The 20,769-nt window shown below is 41.8% G+C and overlaps 1 protein-coding gene across 1 annotated transcript; it reads left to right on the top strand.

Annotated features, from left to right (window-relative positions):
- Nucleotides 1–1,504: 1,504 nt before the first annotated feature.
- tmem74 (transmembrane protein 74) lies at nucleotides 1,505–17,868 on the top strand. Its single transcript, XM_017037614.2, has 2 exons — nucleotides 1,505–1,855; nucleotides 2,495–17,868. Exon 2 carries the CDS (start codon nucleotides 2,562–2,564, stop codon nucleotides 3,420–3,422), a length of 861 nt encoding a protein of 286 aa, XP_016893103.1. The 5' UTR covers nucleotides 1,505–1,855; nucleotides 2,495–2,561; the 3' UTR covers nucleotides 3,423–17,868.
- The last annotated feature ends 2,901 nt before the right edge of the window (nucleotides 17,869–20,769 follow it).

The following is a 20,769-nucleotide window of genomic DNA, read 5'->3' as shown; positions in this document are numbered from 1 at the left end:
TTATCTGTACTCATTTATTTTTCCTTGTGACCCACTCGACTGCGGTCAGACACTGAGCATCTGGAGAATACAGGGCACTCAGCCAGCTGCTTTTTCATTAATTCACTTCATAATTCATCTTCCCAGAATCCTTCACTTGGCCAGGGACCTCTGTGCATCACAGTGTGATATCTGCTGCAGGCTGAAGGAAGAGCAGTGCTGTGTACATGGACACACACACAGACTATGTCCATGAGGTGTGTCTCCTTGCTCACCTCTTCTCTCACAGTACTGCTGTCCCCGCTGACAGGAAAACTGGTGCACTGTTGCAGACACATAGCATGTGATAGTGGTCTGTTGTTAACTCTGCAGAGGAGCACGGTCAGACTTTGGCTTCCCCCGTCTGTTTCTCTGCAGGAGACAGATTGAAATAGACCACAGTCTGGCAAGAATGCACTTCATAAAGCACTGTGATCCATCAGTCCATAACAAGGCAGTTTGAATGCAAAATAATCTGTAATAAAGCCTTGTGTTGTTGTTGACTGTTTTTCTCCTCTCTGTCTCCACTTCTCCTAACTCATCTGTTAAATTGAGTCTTATGGGGAAGTGGGCCAAAGCTGCTGCCCAGCCACTAGTTCCCCAAAAAAATGCATCTGTATTTATAGCTGCTGGCTGGTGCTGCTCAAAGGGAGGGACTGTCAGCAAATTAACATTCACTTCAGATGGGGAGAAGGGCTTGGAAAACCCAGGGTGACGGGGAGCTATTAAAATTGAAAATTACAGTTTACAAACAAAAAAAACCTAATGGGGTCATTGTTAAGTATTTATTATATTGAGATCTTACAGAAGACAGAGATGGACACAGAGATTAGACAATCTATCAGATGTCTGGTAAAGATGGATTAAGATTAGTTACAGTGATCAGTAATCCAACAGAGCAGATGGTACATGAAACATTCTGTGTTTCATGACATGTACCATGAATTTAGAAACAACACAGCTGGATATGAGCACAGCCTTCAAACTGTGAGTACTGTAGATAGGACCAAGTAGAAAAAACAAACCTTTAAATAAAAGAGGAGGATGAGGAGAGGACGTTCTGCTGCAGAAAGAACACAGTAAAACTGGTATTATTGATGTTCCATAGACCAACATCTACACAGGTGTTATTATGACTATGTATTTGAACAGTACAGATTGAATAATTTGGTTCAAAAGCATGGCTCAATATCACAAACTCCCAGCCCTTGGGTTACTTTTGGCCTGCAAACTAGCCACATGCGTCTGCACCTAGATGTCAATTATAATGTAATGTGAGCTTTGCTGTTAAGTTGTTGCCTGTCTAATTAGACAACACTTGCAACAGTGGCCCTAGCTCGTTTGAGTTGGAGACCCACGATTAAGCTTATTCATTCCACTCCCTCATTTAAAAAAAAAAATCTGTTTCAAACAACAATTTTCTTTTTAATTAATAAAAAGTACTATTTAATTAATTTAAGGACCCTTTAACAAGGGTATGGCGTATTTTCTACTTTTATTATTATTATGTACGGTGTACGGTTTTTGGATGCATTTCTTAAGCAGACCGAGATGTGAAGAAAATACTGGTAAAATGTGAGTCACTTTTTATCTTCTTGTGTCCGGTGACATGGATCTCACAGATAGCAGGCGCTCCTTTCAGCACAGCAGCTGAGGCAGTGTGAGTAGGAGGGACTTAAGGAGAGCTCCTCCACAGCACCGTGCTGTTGCAGAACACGAGCTGTTCTCCAGGCATTTTTTTAACTGATCAGGCGTTTCTCCGGAGAAACCTGTCCCCTCCATGTGCTCTCAGAGGCTCCACGGAGGGTAAAGCACCGGGGGATGCTGGGATAACGCGGTGAGTTATGTTATGTTCGGCTGTTCAGCGTAGAGGGAAATATAAAAAATAAATAAAATGAAACAAATAATAATTATTAAGAAGCGGCTTGTGCGTGATCGGATCCACCCTCATGCAGAGGAGCATCTCAGGTTTACTGCAGAGAGAAGGTGTGCAGGAGGGTTACGGCACACGTTTTGGAACTACGCCTGACATCACATGCACATTACTGTTTCTTTGAGGCAGATCATTCCTGGTACATTCCATCTGCTGATTCTTTATCGAGCGCTTTTGCAAAGCGTTGATTTATAGTATAAATGCAGCTTTGAATTGAAAAAATCCATTGTGGAATAGAGTTAAAGTGGATTGCATGGTGATCGTGGCTTTTACGTGGATTGTTTTCATAATTGGATAAGGGAGAATTTGGCTAATCACGGCCTCTGTAAGCGCCTTTCAGGGACCGGCACGGATTTATCTTAACAGATCTAATCAACTTTTTAAAATCTGCTGCTGCTGCTGCTGCAGTCTCCAATTAAACAACAAAGTTATGTTCCACACTCAGTTTCTCGCACATCGTTGATGAGTGTTAATCGCGTCATTGTAGGTGTGATCTAATTAAGATGCATCATTTCACTCAGGGACGTGTCTTCTTCTCATTAGGGATGCTGTGGAGTGAAAACACCGTGGGTGGAAGGCTCAGAGTGAACCAGCGGGTGGTGACAACCGAATGGCTTCCCACGAGCTGCTCTCCGCAGACGACGCAGACAAAGAGTCGAATCCCCCTCCTGAAGTCCATGACCGAGTTCCCATCAGGGCTCATGTCAGAAAGTCAGGCGGATCAACAGGAGGAGCGCTCCCTGGAGAGTCTGTTGGTGCGGCGGGCCACAGCTGCAGTCGTGGTCGTTATCTTTCAGCACCAAGGACAGCGTCGCGGAAAGGCGGAGGCGTGGAGCTTAAACCCAGTCACAGCCGTGAAGAGAAAGACGCCGGAAAGTCACGATCCTGTGAGGAATTAGAGACATTTTTCACCAGCGGTGATGAAAACGTCACCCTGCGTCTGTCCAGCCCGGAGACGAGTTGCAGAAGTCCTTCGAGGCCCGTGCGCAACGGCGAGCCTTGCTCTGAAACCTTCCCTGACTTTTCCTTCATGTCTGAGGATGATCTCTCCATCACGGAGAGCTCGGGAAGCTCTATAGACTACGGCTTCATCAGTGCCGTCACATTCCTGGTCACTGGAATCTCCTTAGTGATCATTTCCTACGCGGTGCCTCGGGATGTGGTGGTGGACCGTGACAGCGTGTCCGCCAGGGAGATGGAGAGACTGGAGATGGAGAGTGCTCGGATAGGTGCCCACCTGGACCGATGTGTCATAGCAGGACTGTGCCTACTCACGCTGGGTGGCGTGGTGCTCTCCATGCTGCTGATGGTCTCCATGTGGAAGGGGGAAATGTACAGGAGGAAGGTGATCGCGTACTCCAAGCGCTCTGCCAAACAGTACGGCTCTATCAGTCTAAAAACCAGGACCAGTCCCAGCCACTCTTCCGTGCACTTGTCCCTGGAGGAGGAAGTGGAAGAGACTTTGGCATAAAATGCTGCAAAAATGTTCGAACTGTTTATGTCCTACTAACGACCACAAAGTCAGTCTAAAACACCAGACATTTATAATGCAAGGGCAACTACTGCATTGCCTGTTCTGGAATTATCTGGAGGTACAGTATGCAGGAAGTTTGTGAAAAAAAAGTTCCAATTTATTACAGAGCAATTAAACAGTTTATATTTCAGATCACAACAGTATGATAACTAAAGGGTATCTGTCTATAATAGTCATGTCTGTCATCTGATACATTTCAGGGATTTGAGAGCCACATCATAAAGAGAAATTGGGCAAATAATGGAAATACTGAAGAACAACTGCAGATACTGAGTGACCTATTTTTGTCCTTTCAAAAACTCCTGCATAATCTACCTTCACCTTGGCGCTGCACGATGCTTCACAAAGTAACTGTCTAAATCTTTGTGTCACGAAACCAGCTTTATCTGTTTTTATACTCAAGATGGAATGTCTCAGAACCTGCACTTGCTTTTAAACCAATTCATTTTTTATGCAAATGTTTCCAAATGCAAAAAGAATACCATACAGAGACACTATTCTCAATACTGTGGAGGTCAGTCCTCTCCCCAGGCAGGAGGCTGGTTATATGGAGGGGTTTGCAGCAGTCGCTGTCCTCCTCCAATGTAGCAAAATCAGCTCAGTGGCCCACGTGGTAATATCCAGTGACAGTTCCACTCTGGTGCAGTGCTGAGGTAAGCTAGTAAGCCTGGCGTCATGTATCTGAGGGCAAAGCACTACGGCAGGTTGATTGTATGAGCAGGCTGACAACCTTGTGGAGACACCTTGCTGGTTTGCCCTGTGTGACCTCCTCGTCTCTTTGCTCCTCTGTCCTTACTCACTCTGATGTAGGAGATCATTTCCTGTTTGGCAGATGATACATGGACAGCAGCAGGGACTTCAGATGTGTTGTTTCAACAACATGTTAGACGCATGCCCTTGCACAGAAACATATAAATATAGGACAACTGAGGGTTTGACTGTATTAGACTGCATTCCACCTAAAAAGACAAAATGCTGACACAGTTGTACATGTCTTCACTCAATCACAACCCAGAATCAGATTCTGTGATTTCAGAATAATGCCGTACTGTACAAACTGGAAATTGAATCAAAATCTGCTACAGCCATGCCATATTTCAGATTGAGCAAAAGTTGAATTGTTCTGCTATAATTTTAACCCACTTTAAATAATTTGAGTGGTTCAGATTTAATTAAAGTTCTTCTTATGTACCAAATTATCGAGGGCAACAGTTTTGCACCAAGTTAAAAAAAACAAAAAAACAAAAAAAAAAAAAACACAGGGGAACAGTTTGTCCTCAACTATTTTTACAGGATTAAATTTGCTGTCCTTTGAAAAGGTCTTGTAGCCTCGTCTTTTGTCATCCATCTTTACATGTACAGTAAAATCACTGTCTGTGTGCAGAGACACACCAAGCCTTTGAAAAATGCTTTGACAAAACTGGTGCCTACACTGAAAGACACTTGAGGACGTCAATGACACGAAGCTAAAAGAATCTTGGACAAACACAGTCAAGTGCCTGTGATATTTACTGTTATTTTCCCTTGGAGAATTCTACCTTTTATTTCGTATGTAGGCCCAGACCTTGGTGACACATTCTAATGTCACAGTGATGTAAATACATGGATTTAGTTTGTTAAGACAATGAGCAGCATAAGCAAATAAAGCCATGATCAAAATGTCTCCTGTTTTTTTTTTCTATTTCTTATGTATGCAAAATGCAAACATTTGTCATCTCCACAAGTAATCCTTGTTGAAACAGCGACACTGTAATTCTTATTGATCACAGGCGAACCATCAAATTGAGTTCATACAGTATTTGTATGTTAATGTTGCATTTCAACAAAACATTCACCGATCGTTTCAGTTCAGTGACCGTGTTACCTTGGTTTCGTGCCCTTTCGTGTTGCAGGCTCTGTGACTCCAAGGCTTTCATTCAGAATGACATGAGTCAGCCTGGGCTAATGAGATGCATAGAGCGATCACTCTTTGGTAAACAGCTCCAGGCCACACTCTGGCTTTGCTCTCATTCAGCTGCACTCCTACTGTGGAAACTGTCACGATATTGTAAGCAGTGGCAGTTTTGGAGCAGACAGATTGAACAATGTATTTTGATTGAAATGTAACTATAATTTGAATTTTTAATCTTTTTTTTAGCTGTGAATGCTAATGGAAGGCTGTGATGCTGCAGCGTTTTATTTTCTGACCTCAGGTGACAGGCATGCATACACTATGCTATAAAACCTACATTAGTCTGTGTAATGGCAATAAAATACCAAATGAAGACATTTCCAGGGAAGGCAATAAAATCCTAATGATACAAATGCAGCAACGTTGCCCTGTTCTTTTAGCAGAAGCTGTAAATCCACAACCAGGATTACAGATGTGAAATGAGGGGTTCATTTAGAAGTTTTCCTGGTGCTGGCTGTGGAAACACAAAAATACCCAAGCTGTGGACTCTGATTTAGTCATCTGTCATTTTTTACAAACCAAATTATCCATAATAACTGTAACTCTGTCCAAAGAGAAAAGAAGCAACCGACAGCTACGAGCTGCCAGGAATGACGAATGATAATTCAGTACTGCAGCAATGCAAGTGTTTCACATGACACACATGCGGTACGCTCCAGCATCTCACTGAAGTGACATCACATGTGAGAGCATCACAGCAGAGGCTGATTGCAGACACCACAGTGATCTATAAACACAGACTTGCCTTCTGTGTGCAACACACTCGACTAAATGGTTTCCAGTTTCCTATTCTTTTTCAACCCCCGCCTCACCTCGCCCTCTGTCTGTCCTCCTCTGTGGTTGGCACTGAGTTTCACAGCCAGCACCAGGCTTTCCTCTCCTGCAGCCAACTAACTGTGTTTGCAGGATTTAATCGGGGATTTGCTTGAAGCGACAGCATTTAACGTGCCAAGCGCAAGTGTTTTTCCAGAGGTTTCATGTATAAGCTCTTTATCCGTACACAGTGCGAAGTTTAATCAGACCATATTGATATGGTTGGCTCCTGTGTGACTTCAGGTAAGCCCTGAGAGCTGCTGCCATCAGCTAATTCTCAAAGATGGTATTGTACTCCCTTATATTTATGCTAATCCTCATACATTTGTGCTTTAATACCAGGGAATTTTGGGAATGTCGACGTACTGTTGAGTTGTTCTAGCCGACTGAAACAGACCTGTGATGGTGCATCAGATCTAACTGTCTGAAAGGTGTGTGTGGCAGTCTCCATGTGACATAAATAAATTAAAATTTGATGCCATGTTCCAGCTAGTACATTTTAAGAAAAAAAACAACATCTTTGAAAACTTTTATGATACACGTTCTCAGAATTACACAGAGAACCTTTTAAGTTGCTGTTGGGAGATGTGCGTTTTAGAAGTGGCCTGAATGGACTTTGCTTACATTTACTTTGCATACTGAATGAGTTGCAACTACATTAACATTGTCTTTTAAGCATTTTGTTCACACCCAGCGTCCTTGCAACGGGTTTGCATCTTGTCCCAGAATCAGAGTATAAGGAAAAGTTGGCACAAGCCAACAGGAGCACACCACACAGGCATATTATCAGCCACCAGGTCACCTAAACCCAAAGGAAAACACAAGGGTTAATGTGTCACTGCCCAAGCCTTTTTCTTCAGCGATGGCTAATGAAGCCAAACTCTGACTTCAGTGTCATTATTGTGTCCTGTCACATCCTTGACAGGTGCATCAGTCTTTGTTCTAATCCTCTAGTTCAACCCTAATGATATGCAAACAATTGCTACCAAAATAAATAAAAATTCTTTTAAGGCCAGAAACAGTGAGGTCTGAGAAAAAAATTCAGAAAGATCAGATTCACCTGACAAACATAGCACCAATTCACCCATCCATCAACACATTCTTTCTAACATACTGTTCTTTTATATGCAGGACCAGGCTGTGAGGTCCTGCTGCGTTTCTCCTGCCAGCAAACATAAGGTGATGACATGTGGTCACTGCACCTGGTCAGATGATACTGCAGCTCCTCGTACAGAACCACAATCTGTCAGAATAGAACATGTAACTTTTACATGGTTGGGATTGTATTCCATTTGGACACCAGCGTTGTCTCCTGTTCCCTGGCTGCTAAGGCAGAACCTAATGTTCTGAACCCCGTTCTTTCTAATTTACTGCATAAACAGAACCATGTTTTCTTGCACTCCAACTTTAGGCATAAAAAAAGAAAGACACTCTATCATTGTGTGTATTAGATATATTCATATCTGCAGCTCCATTTTTCAGTGGACACTGAAGCCAAAAATGTTTCCACTCCGATTGATTGCTGTGGAGGAGAACATGAAAGCCAAACTCCTCGGGGACATTATTTCATTCCTGGTTCCGCCCATCACTCTAGTCAGACGGGATATTTATAGTCATTGTGGATTTTGGGAAGCTCATTGTATTGTAAATGTAGTCCACACAGCAGTCTAACATGGACCACTGTTTCTTTTACTGCTGCTACAATATCCTTATTCTGCTACAACCACCATCTTCCATTTTAGTTTTATGGCATTAAAGTGAGTATGTCTGTGCTAGTGTCTGAGTTAAGATCGGACTGTCAAAGGGCCTCAAAACAAAATGACATTGAAATATTTCAATATGCCCTTGACATTTACGAAGTAAGAGAATTAAACATGAATCAATAAAAAAAAAAGTTAAATACAGTTGCAAAACCTAACTGTAATGTCGGTATAAGTAAATTAGATAATAAATCAAATAATCAATAATGAATAAAAAATAAATAAATAAGTGGATGGGAACAACTAGGTAAGGATATAGTTCTACCATAGCCGAGAAGAGAGCTTAAAGCTAGGTGAGAACAAGGTTCAAATCTAGCTTGATAATAGCTATCCATTAGAACTAAAGCAACAAAACACTTCCCTTCAAAACCCAAAGACATAAAAAAGTAAATTTACTAAAAACTTCAATCTTTCAGACAGGGAAGTGGTGGACTGGAAGCAGATTTGTGTCTGGTGCTGATGGTTATGGGTTTAAGGCAGAGGTCACATTTGGTTGTGTGTAGTGGTGTGCTGTATCAGAATGACAATTACTTTTGCTTTCACTTTACAGTTAACCCTGAAAGTACCAGAAACTGAAATACAATAACGGCAACATAAAGGCAATCAATAATGATATCAAGTTAGGCTAAAAAGAGCATATTAAGTAGTAAGTAAGTAAGCAGGTGGTCATAGAACTGCCCTGGAACTGATTATTATTAGATACTCCCTCCTCATCAGTACTGGCTTGGCCTTGTTCTTTTTCTCATCTCACCGTTTTGCTCTCCGTGGCTCAGCACTTTCCTCTGCTGCTGGTAAAGAAGAACTAACCCCTGTTCCTACAACAAGAGACCACAACTAGCTCTGGTGTCAAAGGAATTGATGTCTCTGGTCAGCTGTCCTCTGAATGCTGGCACTTACTCTTCAGGAGTGCTCAGTCACTCATCCGTCGGTCAACCTCACTGATGCTGCCTCATCCCACAGCTCGGCAACTGGACCCATCATAACATGACACAGTCTCTGCACAGCCACTTCCTGTGTGTGCTGTAGTTGGCACAGTAAAAATCACTGTATTAGACACAACAGCACCGTGGCAGCCCTGGTGGATGAGAGAGGAAATTTGAGGTGATCTTACAGTAAAACCACTCAAACACTCCACACAGGCCTCCCAGGTTACATCTCTGTCTCCCACAGTCGCTGCTATTATCCACTACAGTGAATTTTAAATGTGCTCTTTTTGCACAGGCAGTGGTGTGGTTACCCCACAACAACAATACTAAGCTTGGAATTCCTGTCAGCTAAATGGCTCCTTAGCTCAGCTGATATGGTTAATGTTGACTTATTATAGTAACAAATCACAAGGTCATTACACCCATTGATCACCACACTGTTTAAACCCTGCTATAAATCACCTGGTGCTGGGCTCCATTGATTCAATTTGTCTCAAATTGCTAATGCAGTTATGTACGGCCGCTCGGTGTATGTGCGTTTATCCCTCTACCTATAATCATGGTAAATAATGACTGCCTGCTATTTCACATCAGCAAACATTGTGATTCCGTACAGGGGATGGTAAAGTGACTGCAGAGCAAGAAAACAGAAAACACAATGCACTGAAGGCTGAGGAGTTAAATAACATTGAAATTAAAAAATATTTAAACTCAAACCTTTCATATTGAGAGCTTTAAATGCCCTCTTTAGTTAGACTTCAACTAAACATACAACAATTCATATTAGATTATAGGTCAGCCAAGCAGCAGCCAGAAATATAGCAACATAATAAAAGTGAGTGGAAATGCAGTTACCCTATATGTAGTATACATGTACTACACTATCAGCAGAACAAGATGGCAGCATCCATATGCAGTAAAATCATTTGGACCATGTTAATGATGGTGGTCCTGCTGTATATAAGTACTATAGTAATACTACAGGAATTTTAAAAAGTTAATAGAAAAATAACACAGCTGACAATTTGTCATTTAACCTGACACCCATTGGACATATCAGAGCTAGGCTAAATTTGGTCCATTTCAAAGGGGCTTGAGAGCTGCACATGGGTCAGGGAGCCACAGGTTGTAGACCCCTTACTCATGGCACCATGTTTATAAATATTCAGAAGTTATTTTCAGTAATATCCATCACTGCAGTTATTCTTGATGGACATCTGTCATTCATGAAGCTCATTTTCAGACCAAAACATTGACTTTGATTCTCCACCCAGAGCAGTTTCACTTGACACCATTTCTGCCACAAAGACATGAACTTGGAAGTCCACGATCAGTCTGCTTGTGCATGTCAACACATGTCTTTTTGTAGCTTCCACTTTGAGAAATCAGCTTTGTTTAGACTCTGAACCAGGCTGCAGATAAAGGATAATCTCTGGCCAAAAAAAAAAGGCCCAGACAAAAAGCAAATGCTGCAGAGCTGATTGTCTGTGCTGCATTTCATTTGCCTCCAGTGTTGGGTTACAAGCGAGCATCGTTCTGCTGAGAGATGATACAGGCTGGTGGAGAGAGCCAGCAGGCTGTGGAGAGAGGGAAGATGCTTGACCTGGGGACTGCACACAAGGGGAAATACATGAGCTTACACACATGTACACGGTATATGGGAACAGAGACAAACTGTGTGCACATGTGTCTGCATGCATGTGGTGTGTTATGCCATGGTTCCAGCTGGGCTCTACAAAGACCAGTTTGCTGATCACTGCAAGTAAAGTGGGCCATGTAGCCCGTGTAGAAGTTTTGCAAAAAATGGTGTGATTACAAAACTTTACTTCAGTAAGAGCTCATACAAGTTTCAGTAAATACAGAGGCATCAAAACTTGAATGTAAAAACATTTAGTATCGTCACCATTGCACGTTATCCTCATGTGCATTCTGACGTCTCTTTTCAAGTTTCAGAAGGTTTGGGATATTTGCCTACAACTGGATTACAACCCCACCTTCAAGGGGAGATGTTTGGCTCTTTGAGCCTCATCATTGTGCTCGGAGTACATGGCAAGATTAATGCAACATAAATGGCCTTCTAACAAGAAGACAACTGTAATGTGCAGAGTTGCAGGCATGACTCAAATTAAACTTTCACACCACAGGAATTAGGTGGAGAAATGTATTAAGTAAGTAGTTTGCTATACAGATCCGGTCCAGGCACGAAGACAGAGACGGGGGAACACAAGGAAACTCACAACAGAAAGCTCTGAGAAACAGTTCAACGTGAAGGGAGGGAAGGAGGGAGGTGTATACACCCAGGTCACCAGGTGAGTTTAATCAAAAGACAAGGACAGGACACAGGTGAATGTGGTGACACTAATTACCTAATTAAGCTCATCACACATCTGGTCTGGATTTTCCTGTGCTGACCTAGCCTGGAATGACGACTATATGCAGAGGCCTTTACAGGTAAATTAATCGTCTGAACAGATAACTTCTAGCAGCTGTGTTGTACAAGTCAGAGATTTAAAGGCGACAACAATAAATTCACATCAATCAAATATAAATAGAGACGCAGCAAAATATCACACTACACACAGTTTTTGTGTGTACAAAACATTTTACAATAACTGGACACGTTACAACCTACGCATTTGTTTTGCTGTGAAATACACCGCTATTACATCCCCAAGCTGAAGATGGCAGCATTAGACCTCAAATCCCAAGCTCCAGCCTGAACCAACAGCGCTGCACTCAGTGCCCTGTCAGCATGGAGAGCAAGATGCTGTGAGAATAGGCAGTGTGAAATCCCGGTATTACAGTACTGATCTTTGTAAATCACTGTGGAAATATATAAATGTACAGGGTTTAAGAAACAATAACCAGAGTCTGAATGTGGCCTCTGTACTCACTGCTACATGGAGTACTACTGGACTGCCACCAGTATATTTATAAATGCAAGAACACAACTTTCCTATAGTAGTTCAGCACCCTGGCCTCCCCACTGTGGTATTGTGCAACATCTGGCAACAACGCTGTATTGATTTTGGCTGAGGTCAGGAAGAAGTGGCGACTGGACGTAGGGAAGGGGTGGGACGGTGGCGTGAGTGTGAGTCAGGGCACAGGTCTCTGTGAAGGAACTCCTGTTTGTCCCTGTGAGTGTTTACCGTCAAGTGCTGCTTTAACATTCAAGGAGAGCGAGTGTTTGTCCCCGAGGAGATGAGACAGCCAGAAACTGAATAATTCATTCAGACCTGTGCTTTCTTCTCACAACAGCAGGAGTCCACGACCAGCTTAAAAAGAACCAAAAACACTTGGTTTTGTTTTCTTCTTAACATTATAATTTGTTCTGTTCTGTCTTTTTGCTGCTACTTTCCTATCACTATCTCTTTCATTTATCAATTTCACAGAATCTATCTTTCTGCCTTGGGAGCCAAAGTGTTATGCAACTGATATAGTGATGATAATGCCCTGATCTGATGTCTTAACACAATAATACCTCCACCCTGCTCACCTCCCTCCCCCTGCTCCTCTCTCCATGTCTTGCCATGAGGGGGGCTCTTTGCGGGAAACTCTAGCATACAATCGTATCTACTCCCATCTCAAGTTTCCCAGTGGCACCGTGCACCGATGCAAAGCAGTGCATTCTCATCATCCTAACCTTCAAATCTGCTTTTCTCCCTCTTCATCTCAGTAACTCTTCACTCCTCTTTGGCTCTCTCATGTTTCTCCCCTCTGCTGTCCTCATCCGCCTCTTGCTCCACCTTGCAATGATGCAGAGGAAAATCAAAAAGTGACAGAGAGTAACCGAAATCATCGTGTAATTGTGTGACCGAATAGATGTCCCAGCAGGCAATGAGTCTGTTCGAACTGTCAGGGCTGTAATTGCCAGTGTCTCTGTTCTGCTAATGATTTTGGAATTTCGCTTTGATAAGGTTTTTACTCCACGGCTGATTGATACAATGTCTCCTCCTTTTTATTGACAATTTCAAAACATGTGCTCGTGTTGGAGCAAGGGTTGGTCTTCTGGGAAAAGAAAACGTCCTACTGCCAGAGTTTAATACAGAGAGTGTGAACATTCAAGCTAGTTCAAATAGAACAAGACAATTCAGTTCAACAAGCTGGATGAGATTTTCCCTATTAGTGGAACAACTGTATTCTATAGAAAGGCACTTACATGCAGATGTACATGACAGTATAACATTACGTACTTACAGTACCATTGGGAGTAATCATGTGATTATATTGGTGTTATTGATCAGCCATTTCCTTTAGTGTGACCTACAGTCCTGTACCTTCTAAACATCATTTCACATGTAGCTGGAGAAAAGAGTAGCTTTGTCATCTGGCTGAACTGCATGTGTTGACCAGAGCAGTGATTCCCACCATAGGGGCAGGGCTGAAACTTCTATTCCATTTTACACCCTCAGGACTTCATAAGTTATTGAAGACACTAATAAGGCTGTAGTTTCAGTTGCATTTTATTTCAATTTAATTTACAGTCCATTTATTTAAAAATATTTACACATTAATTTAACATGCAACCTGATAGTTTTTTATTCATCTTCATCAACAGATATTGAATCAAGCCAGCAAAACCGTAGTTAACCATAGACAAAGCCTCAATATGTTTTGTTAAACCAAAGCAACCTGTATATTAAGTGGCTTCAGGGTTGCTGATGAATGTTTGGTCATTCAGACTTGATCAAAAAAGGGCAAAGTGTTACAGTTTTAACTGATGTGATGACTTCATTTCCAGTTATCTTCCTCAGAAAAAATTAAGATGTTTTTAATTGTCATGTTAATCACCTTTTTTCAGGTTAAACCTCAGGGCAAAAGTTTGCAAAGTAACTTTTAGTCACAGCGGCTGCAGTGGTATAAAAAATGGGGGTTTCATTCCTTTATTCACCTTCTATATTGGATGATGTAATTTAAAATCCTTAAAGAAAAAAAAAAGCAGTGCATTGACTGGCCAATATGGATTGAAAGTCTCTAGATTCAGTGGCTCGACAATGCCGATAAATTACGTCACCCCTTGCGCGCTGTGATTCATTTCTTGCTGCGTAATTGAAGCAGCCACAGATGATGTCATCCAAGCACAGGACTTCCATTCAAAAGTTGTTTTGTTGCTGCTGTACATGACCAGGCAGACCGGCCCCATCACCATAACTCTAACAAATGGACTGGATACGGTGAGCTGAGAGCATACTTGGCCCCCGCTGAGCAGATTGGCAGGAGTTTAACATTCACTGAAGGCTTCCCCCTTGTCGTCCCTTCCACACACAGCCCTCCCTACCCCCTGAGAAGGCACATCTAAGTTTAAATTACAGACAGACTTGGAACCTGTTCAGATGAGTCATCTCAGGGTGACAGCGACAGAAGTGACTCCCTCTAACCCCATCGGTTTGCAAGATTGATAATCTATTTGTTTTTCGACTTAAATGAAATGGCCACTGTTTAATCACTTTTTAATTCCTCCAAGTTATTTTATCTCAAATCTTATATCACACTTTCTGTCTCTCCTCAGCTCTGGCCAAGGTTACAGAGGCAAGAGTAGTAAGTAAAAAAAAAAAAAAGCAAGGTCGAAACAAGTCTGTCCTGTCAGGACGTCCTCTTATCAAGGTCTGTCTTTGGCTGGGATATGAGGACGTTGGGGCTGCTCTGTGTGTGTGTGTGTGTGTGTGTGCGCACGCGTGTGTTGAGGGTGGCGTGGAGGTGGGAGGTGATGCAGAATGACGTGATCCCCTTCATCCCGGCCAATAAAACAGAGTGGCCAGTAAGATCCGGATTCGTACGTGCCGTCAAATTCAATAGGGTAGTGCTTTAATGTTTTCTTTTAATCAACCAAATTGCATTACACACTGCCTCTTCCATGAGGCTCCACAGTGAAGAGGATAGTCGGAGCTGCAGGGATGACGTTTGGTGAGCTGGAAAAGCCAAGGGGGGCATTTCCCCGTATCTAAAATGAAGTTTTGACTTTGTGAGTAGGGTAAATTTCTCATTCATTAAATAATGCAGCATTTCCTCTACCGTTTGGCTTTGAATGAGTAGGACCAGGCCTCAGTGTGAATTCAGGGTCAGACACGATGTACAGACAGAGTACGTCATCCTGGTAATGAATGCCAGCTCAACATTGGCGACTTTGAAGGCAGAGCACTCTCCAGGCTGGACGGCGTTCACCATCACCAGCGAGCCCCTCAACACCTCCACCTCCCTCCCCATCATTCTCACTGACCTCCTTCATTCTCATCTTTTTCCTCCCCAACCAGCGTGACTCACCCTTTAGACAAGGTACATCAAGAACACTCTGCTAAACAGTTCATCTTCATTTCCCACTTCACTTTACCTTACGCAGCAATCCTTCAAACCGAGAGAAATTGTGAATCTGCGTCATGTACCGTGGTAATCACCAGCCACCGGATCAGCTTGCTTTCCCAGTCCACTAGTTGCTGGGATTTTAATTCTGATTGGGGTTTTACAGTTGGATGTTTGATTCCACCTTGGATCAGACCTCGCTGTTGTGGCCTGAAGGATTAGGGCCTGCTGCCGCTGTCGGCCGCTCATCCATGAACAGATGAAACTTCATAGAGAGCAGTAATCCTCCAAAGAAGGGTGGCTTTGCTACTCAGCTGCCTCAGCCACAACTCTGAAGCCAGCTGACATTTAGCATAATGATCAGTCAGAGTGGCCGAGCGTTTACACGCAGGAGAGGTTTCCCGGACACAATTAGACCACAGTCCCTGCATGAGCTAAAAATGAATCACAATAAACAATACCCCGTGTATTCTCACTGTCCATCTAATGGTAAACTGTGAGTGGAGTGACTGGAAGAAAAGCCTCTTGTCTCAGCTGTGATATTGTGGTGGGTTATCCACAAAGCTCCAAATGACGACCACAGTTGCAATATTCCACACACTGTATAGTCTGGGATACAGGCTGCATTTTGGTTTTTGCAATCCATCCTGTTATGAGTCATTTATGGTATGCTATTAAGCAAAGGGGTTACCCAAGTTTTCCACTGTTGGAGCAACAGAGTGATTGCAAGAATGTAATTTCTCACTCCATAATATCACCATTAAAAATGGGGCTTTACTTGCAATGAAGTGTTGAATCCATTTTTTTTCCTGTCTGTACAAAAACTGTCTAGAACAAGTGGAATTATACACTAACAAGATCAACATGCTTTCCCAACATTGTGTAACCTCAATCATTGCTGGTATTTAAGCATAGATAACTAATGAGCTCTAACAAGATGAGCAAGGAGGATTAGAATTTGAGTCCATTTTTGGATCAAAACAAAGTTGAATGTTTTTAAAACTATTTGAAAGAAGAATTTACCATTTGTGTTTGGTTCAACGATGGTAATTCTCTTTATATTGACACAACACAGTGTTACTTGTACATTTTGAATGTACGTTTATCTCAAAGTTCACCACTTTCTGTAGCTTTCCCAGAATTAAATTAAAATACAATTCACTCCAGGGTTCTCTATGGATCCCTGTGTCGCAGGGTGGGAGATGTTTAAATATTATGCTGCTACTTTAAACTGATCACATTTAACAAAAAAAAAAATGCATGCACTAAAAGTATAAATATATCAGCACCTCTGGTAACACTGAGGTGCATTGAACAGTCAAGGCCGAAGTAAACTGAGGATACTCGAATAGCTACACAGAATTTGAATACAGTCTGACTAAAACACAGCACAAAAACACAGGTTAAAGGGATGAACCACACGAGCTACAACGCTAAAGCTGCAGCACAAAGTCAACAGGCAAGAAAAGTGGTCTGAATAAAACAAAAGCAACACATGGAAAGAAAACAACAGCAAAAGCAACTGGCTCTGAACACAACACAGGCAGACAACAAACTGGCAAACAAAAGGGACCGTGTGCTCAGGTATTTATACTGAGAAGTGGGCGGGGCTAATAAGACAGGTGGAGAGGATCAGGTAATCAGTGGAGTAGCAATCACAGGAGGCAGGAACAGGTGGATGCAGGGGTGTGGACACAAGGACTGAAAGTAGAAACTTCAGAGGTAAAGACAAAATCCTAAACAGTAAATGAAGAGATTATGAAAAAGAAAAATACAGTAACTTTTCAATATAAGGCCCTTTGCTTGCACCAATATAACAAGTTCTTCCCGGTAAATACTAATCTTGATCCTGATTTTTCAGTTGACTGTGCTAGCGTTCACATGGAGAGTGCAATGTTTTGTGACCATGTTTTCAAAGTTTTTTAAATAGTTATATTGTGTGTACTGCACATATATTTCAACAAACACAATTTGCGTCACTAGCTGTTGCTATCGTTAAACCGAAAAAAACATATTTTATGAGCAAAACATTTTGTTACCTGCTGTATAAAGAGAGGATTAAACCAGTGAACTAGTGATCTTTCTGTAGGGCAAGGGTTTTTTTTTTTTAATTGTAGCCTTAGAATCAATAAATCTAAAATTTAGAGACTGCCAAAAAAAAAAAAAGACAGCAAATAGATTTAACAAACCTTAATAAAAAAAAAAGCATAAACAAAAAGAAAAATGCAACAGTTTTGTGTCTTTGAATTAAAATCCAAAACAACATAAACATGCTGCATGCTTCTTGATGAACCAGCCCTCCTTCCAGGTCCAGGTCCTTCTGGATGTATGACTTCAGTTGCAAAGTCACTTTGACTCCTTGATTCAGGAATCAGGTAACGGGATCAGGCTTCATTAGGTGACTTCAGCTGAGCTGGCAGTCGGCCAGGTGAGCTGGACGCACAAATGGACATTGATTTTTTAATAAGGACCACAGAGCTGTCAGCCAACCAGGCCATGGTGATATCTTGTCTTGTGGGAACAGTCCTCTTGTATGGATGGCCTGACAGACCATAGACCCCTTCATCGCTATCCACCTCACCAAAAACTCTCTCTCTTTCTCTCTCTCTGTGTATCACACACACACACACACACCACGTCCGGCTCCATGCTTTCACTAAGGAGTCAATAGTTATTACGCCAAGGCTACAAATTAGCATCAGCCTGCCAGGCACGGTGCTGGAACAAGCCTGTGTGTATGATATTTTCCTAGAAAATTGGCATTTATGGATTGAGACAAGTGGTAGTATTAACAGGTGACTGTTTTCAATGTCTGTGGCTGATCTACATGCCTCTGTGAAGTGTTTTGAATGAGTTCAGTGTAAACCAGCGGTAATGCAATTTAAAACTTTTGTTGTAGTTTCCCTTATTTCGTATATCTAAGTCCAACGGCAATTCACTGAGCAGCCACAGCATTAAAACCAGATTCCCAATATAAAATGTCTGCGTCTGTGTTATTATTATTGTAATAACCTTTCATCCCACTGAAAAAGACAATCATTTTGCCAAATGATTTGAGGTCGACCAAGGTTATAATTTTGTCTTATCATCAGATCTTCCATATTTGTCTAGTTTGGGCCTCTTTGACCTGAGTCTGAAGGAGACCTAGCCATAATAGTTTCCATCCATCAGACCACCATCCATCCATGCCCTTATACTCGACCCAAAAAAATAAAGATTTCAAACAGAAGGATTTTATCACTAACCAATAGTTATAATCACTTCATAAAATTGGCAGTTATGTTTCTTTGCGCTGAGGGAGCATTTACACAAGAACACTTCAAGACACCCATTATTGGTAACAGGCGCTCGAAAGCAAAAATCTTGACCTCTGTTCAGTCTGTCCTGGAGAAAGAAACTGTCACAAAGCCTAGAGAAAAAAAGTCCCTTGATATTGACTTTATTGTCAGACGTAAAAAATGCGTAGTACGTGCTAATTAATACAACATACACAACATAACAGTCACCATTTTGCGTTATTCCTTGTCAACTTGTTGTGCTTGTTGTCAGGTTGAACGCAACCTTTGTTTTTGTTGTCATTTAGCAGGATGGGACCCTTCACCCCACCCACTTTTGTAAATTAGATTCAATGTATGAGAGGTAAGCTGCGGAAAAATGACGAGGCAGAATATGAAACTGGATTAGAATAAAAGTGCAACAGAATTATCGTCACATCACAAAAATTGGCATTTTAGCCACGTGGAGAAGATTGTTCATTACATGGTCGAAACCGCTGGTATTTAGAGGCGGTGGAGACGTCTACTGACATGTTGTGACTGTGTTGCAACATAACAAGCAATATAACAACAACTGACACAACATTTTTTTACACTGTCTTTCCAGAGTTTTCTAATGACAGATAGCACATTCTTGAAGCGGTGTCCCATTTTATAGGGATTGATTTTTATCAGTTTCTAGAGGCGGTGTATAAATGTGAAATGGAAAACGCCTACAGTAGGTTTTCCAGTTATAAATTATTTTTTTAAAAAGTCTCAATGTAAGAAGCCAAACAGTTTGGCCAACTAGGTAAAAATGAATGACAGTTAGTGCATGGACCCCGGTTTGACCCTAAAAAAAAAAAAAGAAATCTGAGAGATTTCAAGGAAAACAATCAACCAAAACTAGAGAAGCTGGGCAGACTTATTTGTAACCAGAATACGAGGCTGTTCCACTTTCCTTAAAAGCTTGTCAGTTTTAATTGCTGGTGGTTGCTGTGCACAAATGTCTGGGTCTGATGTAAGAATATTGTTTCTGCTACGGCTATTACAATATGTCACAAAGTGTAGAACACACTCAAATATAATTCTTCTTCTTGCTGGACTTGTTTTCTTAAATTAGCCATGTTTAAACAAAGACGAAGGAACTCTTATTATACATGCCCAGCAAATTATACATTTACATCTTATATGATGAGATTGTAAACCTGTCTGATAAGCATCATCGAGCGAAAAGACTATCATTTCGCAATTGGACATTGCTGACTGTAGTGCAACACTCAACAACTAATAAAACCCCCACTGTTTGAATCGGATATGGAGGCTGTAAAAGAATCACCTGCAGGCTTTTGGAACAACTTTGCCCTCACCCATCAATCAAGTCCCAGTTTTGTGCTCACTCTGGCCAGATCTTAATTTTTCTTTGAGCTTTATTGGAATTTAATTTGCCAAGATAAAGTTGAAGCCATTAATCTTGTTCTCCCAGTGCGTCCACTCCAATAAACTCAATGAAAAGGGGTGCAAGTGTCTCTTTACTTAAGGGCTCTCAGAAGTGAATGAGAGAGGAGGTATCTGCTGACACAATTTTGTGCTTTGCACAAGTATTTTCTGTCTGAATAAAATTGCAGCAAGAAACTGCTGCAGATGTTTGAAATACGGACAAGAACCGCAGTGTTAATCATTTTCACATCTCTCAGCCCATAAGCCTAAACCATTGAGGCTGAAGGAGCTTTCTGCACATACTGCATTTGTAGGAAATGGCTGAGCTACTGTATGGGTAATTCTTACTCAATCGACCTACCATTCCTCCCAGATTTGGATTTTTCCAAATATTTTTCAGCAATGCCAAACTCTCATTTAGCTACATCAAGTCCTAAAATAGTTTTATTGTAATGATTTGCATAAGTAACAGAATAAATGTCACAGCCCTGAGTGTTATTAGCAGGCTGTGGTGAGCTGACTTCATGTCTAGAAGAACTTTCTCTGCTCTGTCATCTTTCCTCAGTCGTTTCCCTTTGCATCTTGGGCACGTAGAGCCCTTCCACAACCGTCACCATCAATTACCGTTGGCTTTCGCCTTCATCCACATAAGCACCGCCACCACGTTCGCTGTGACATACACATGCACACCCACACTTTTGTAATTATTCTGGATTCGCTGGCCGCCTTCCCAGAGTGCCAGCCTGAGAGTGTCAAGTTGTGGGGTAGCGAAAAGTTCTGGTTCCCTAAAACACGCTGTCACTTTTCACCTCGCAAACATCACGTCAACCGCACAGTCGTTAC

Source organism: Cynoglossus semilaevis, chromosome 13, assembly GCF_000523025.1.
Source record: "Cynoglossus semilaevis isolate Cse_v1.0 chromosome 13, Cse_v1.0, whole genome shotgun sequence".
In the NCBI taxonomy this organism is placed as follows: domain Eukaryota; kingdom Metazoa; phylum Chordata; class Actinopteri; order Pleuronectiformes; family Cynoglossidae; genus Cynoglossus; species Cynoglossus semilaevis.
Note: the sequence above shows the minus strand (reverse complement) of the source record. Positions and strands in the feature narration are given on the sequence as shown.

What these genes read in the sequence shown, in the direction of transcription:
- tmem74 (XM_017037614.2), top strand. Translation starts at nt 2,562, where the DNA reads ATGGCTTCCCACGAGCTGCTCTCCGCAGACGACGCAGACAAAGAGTCG.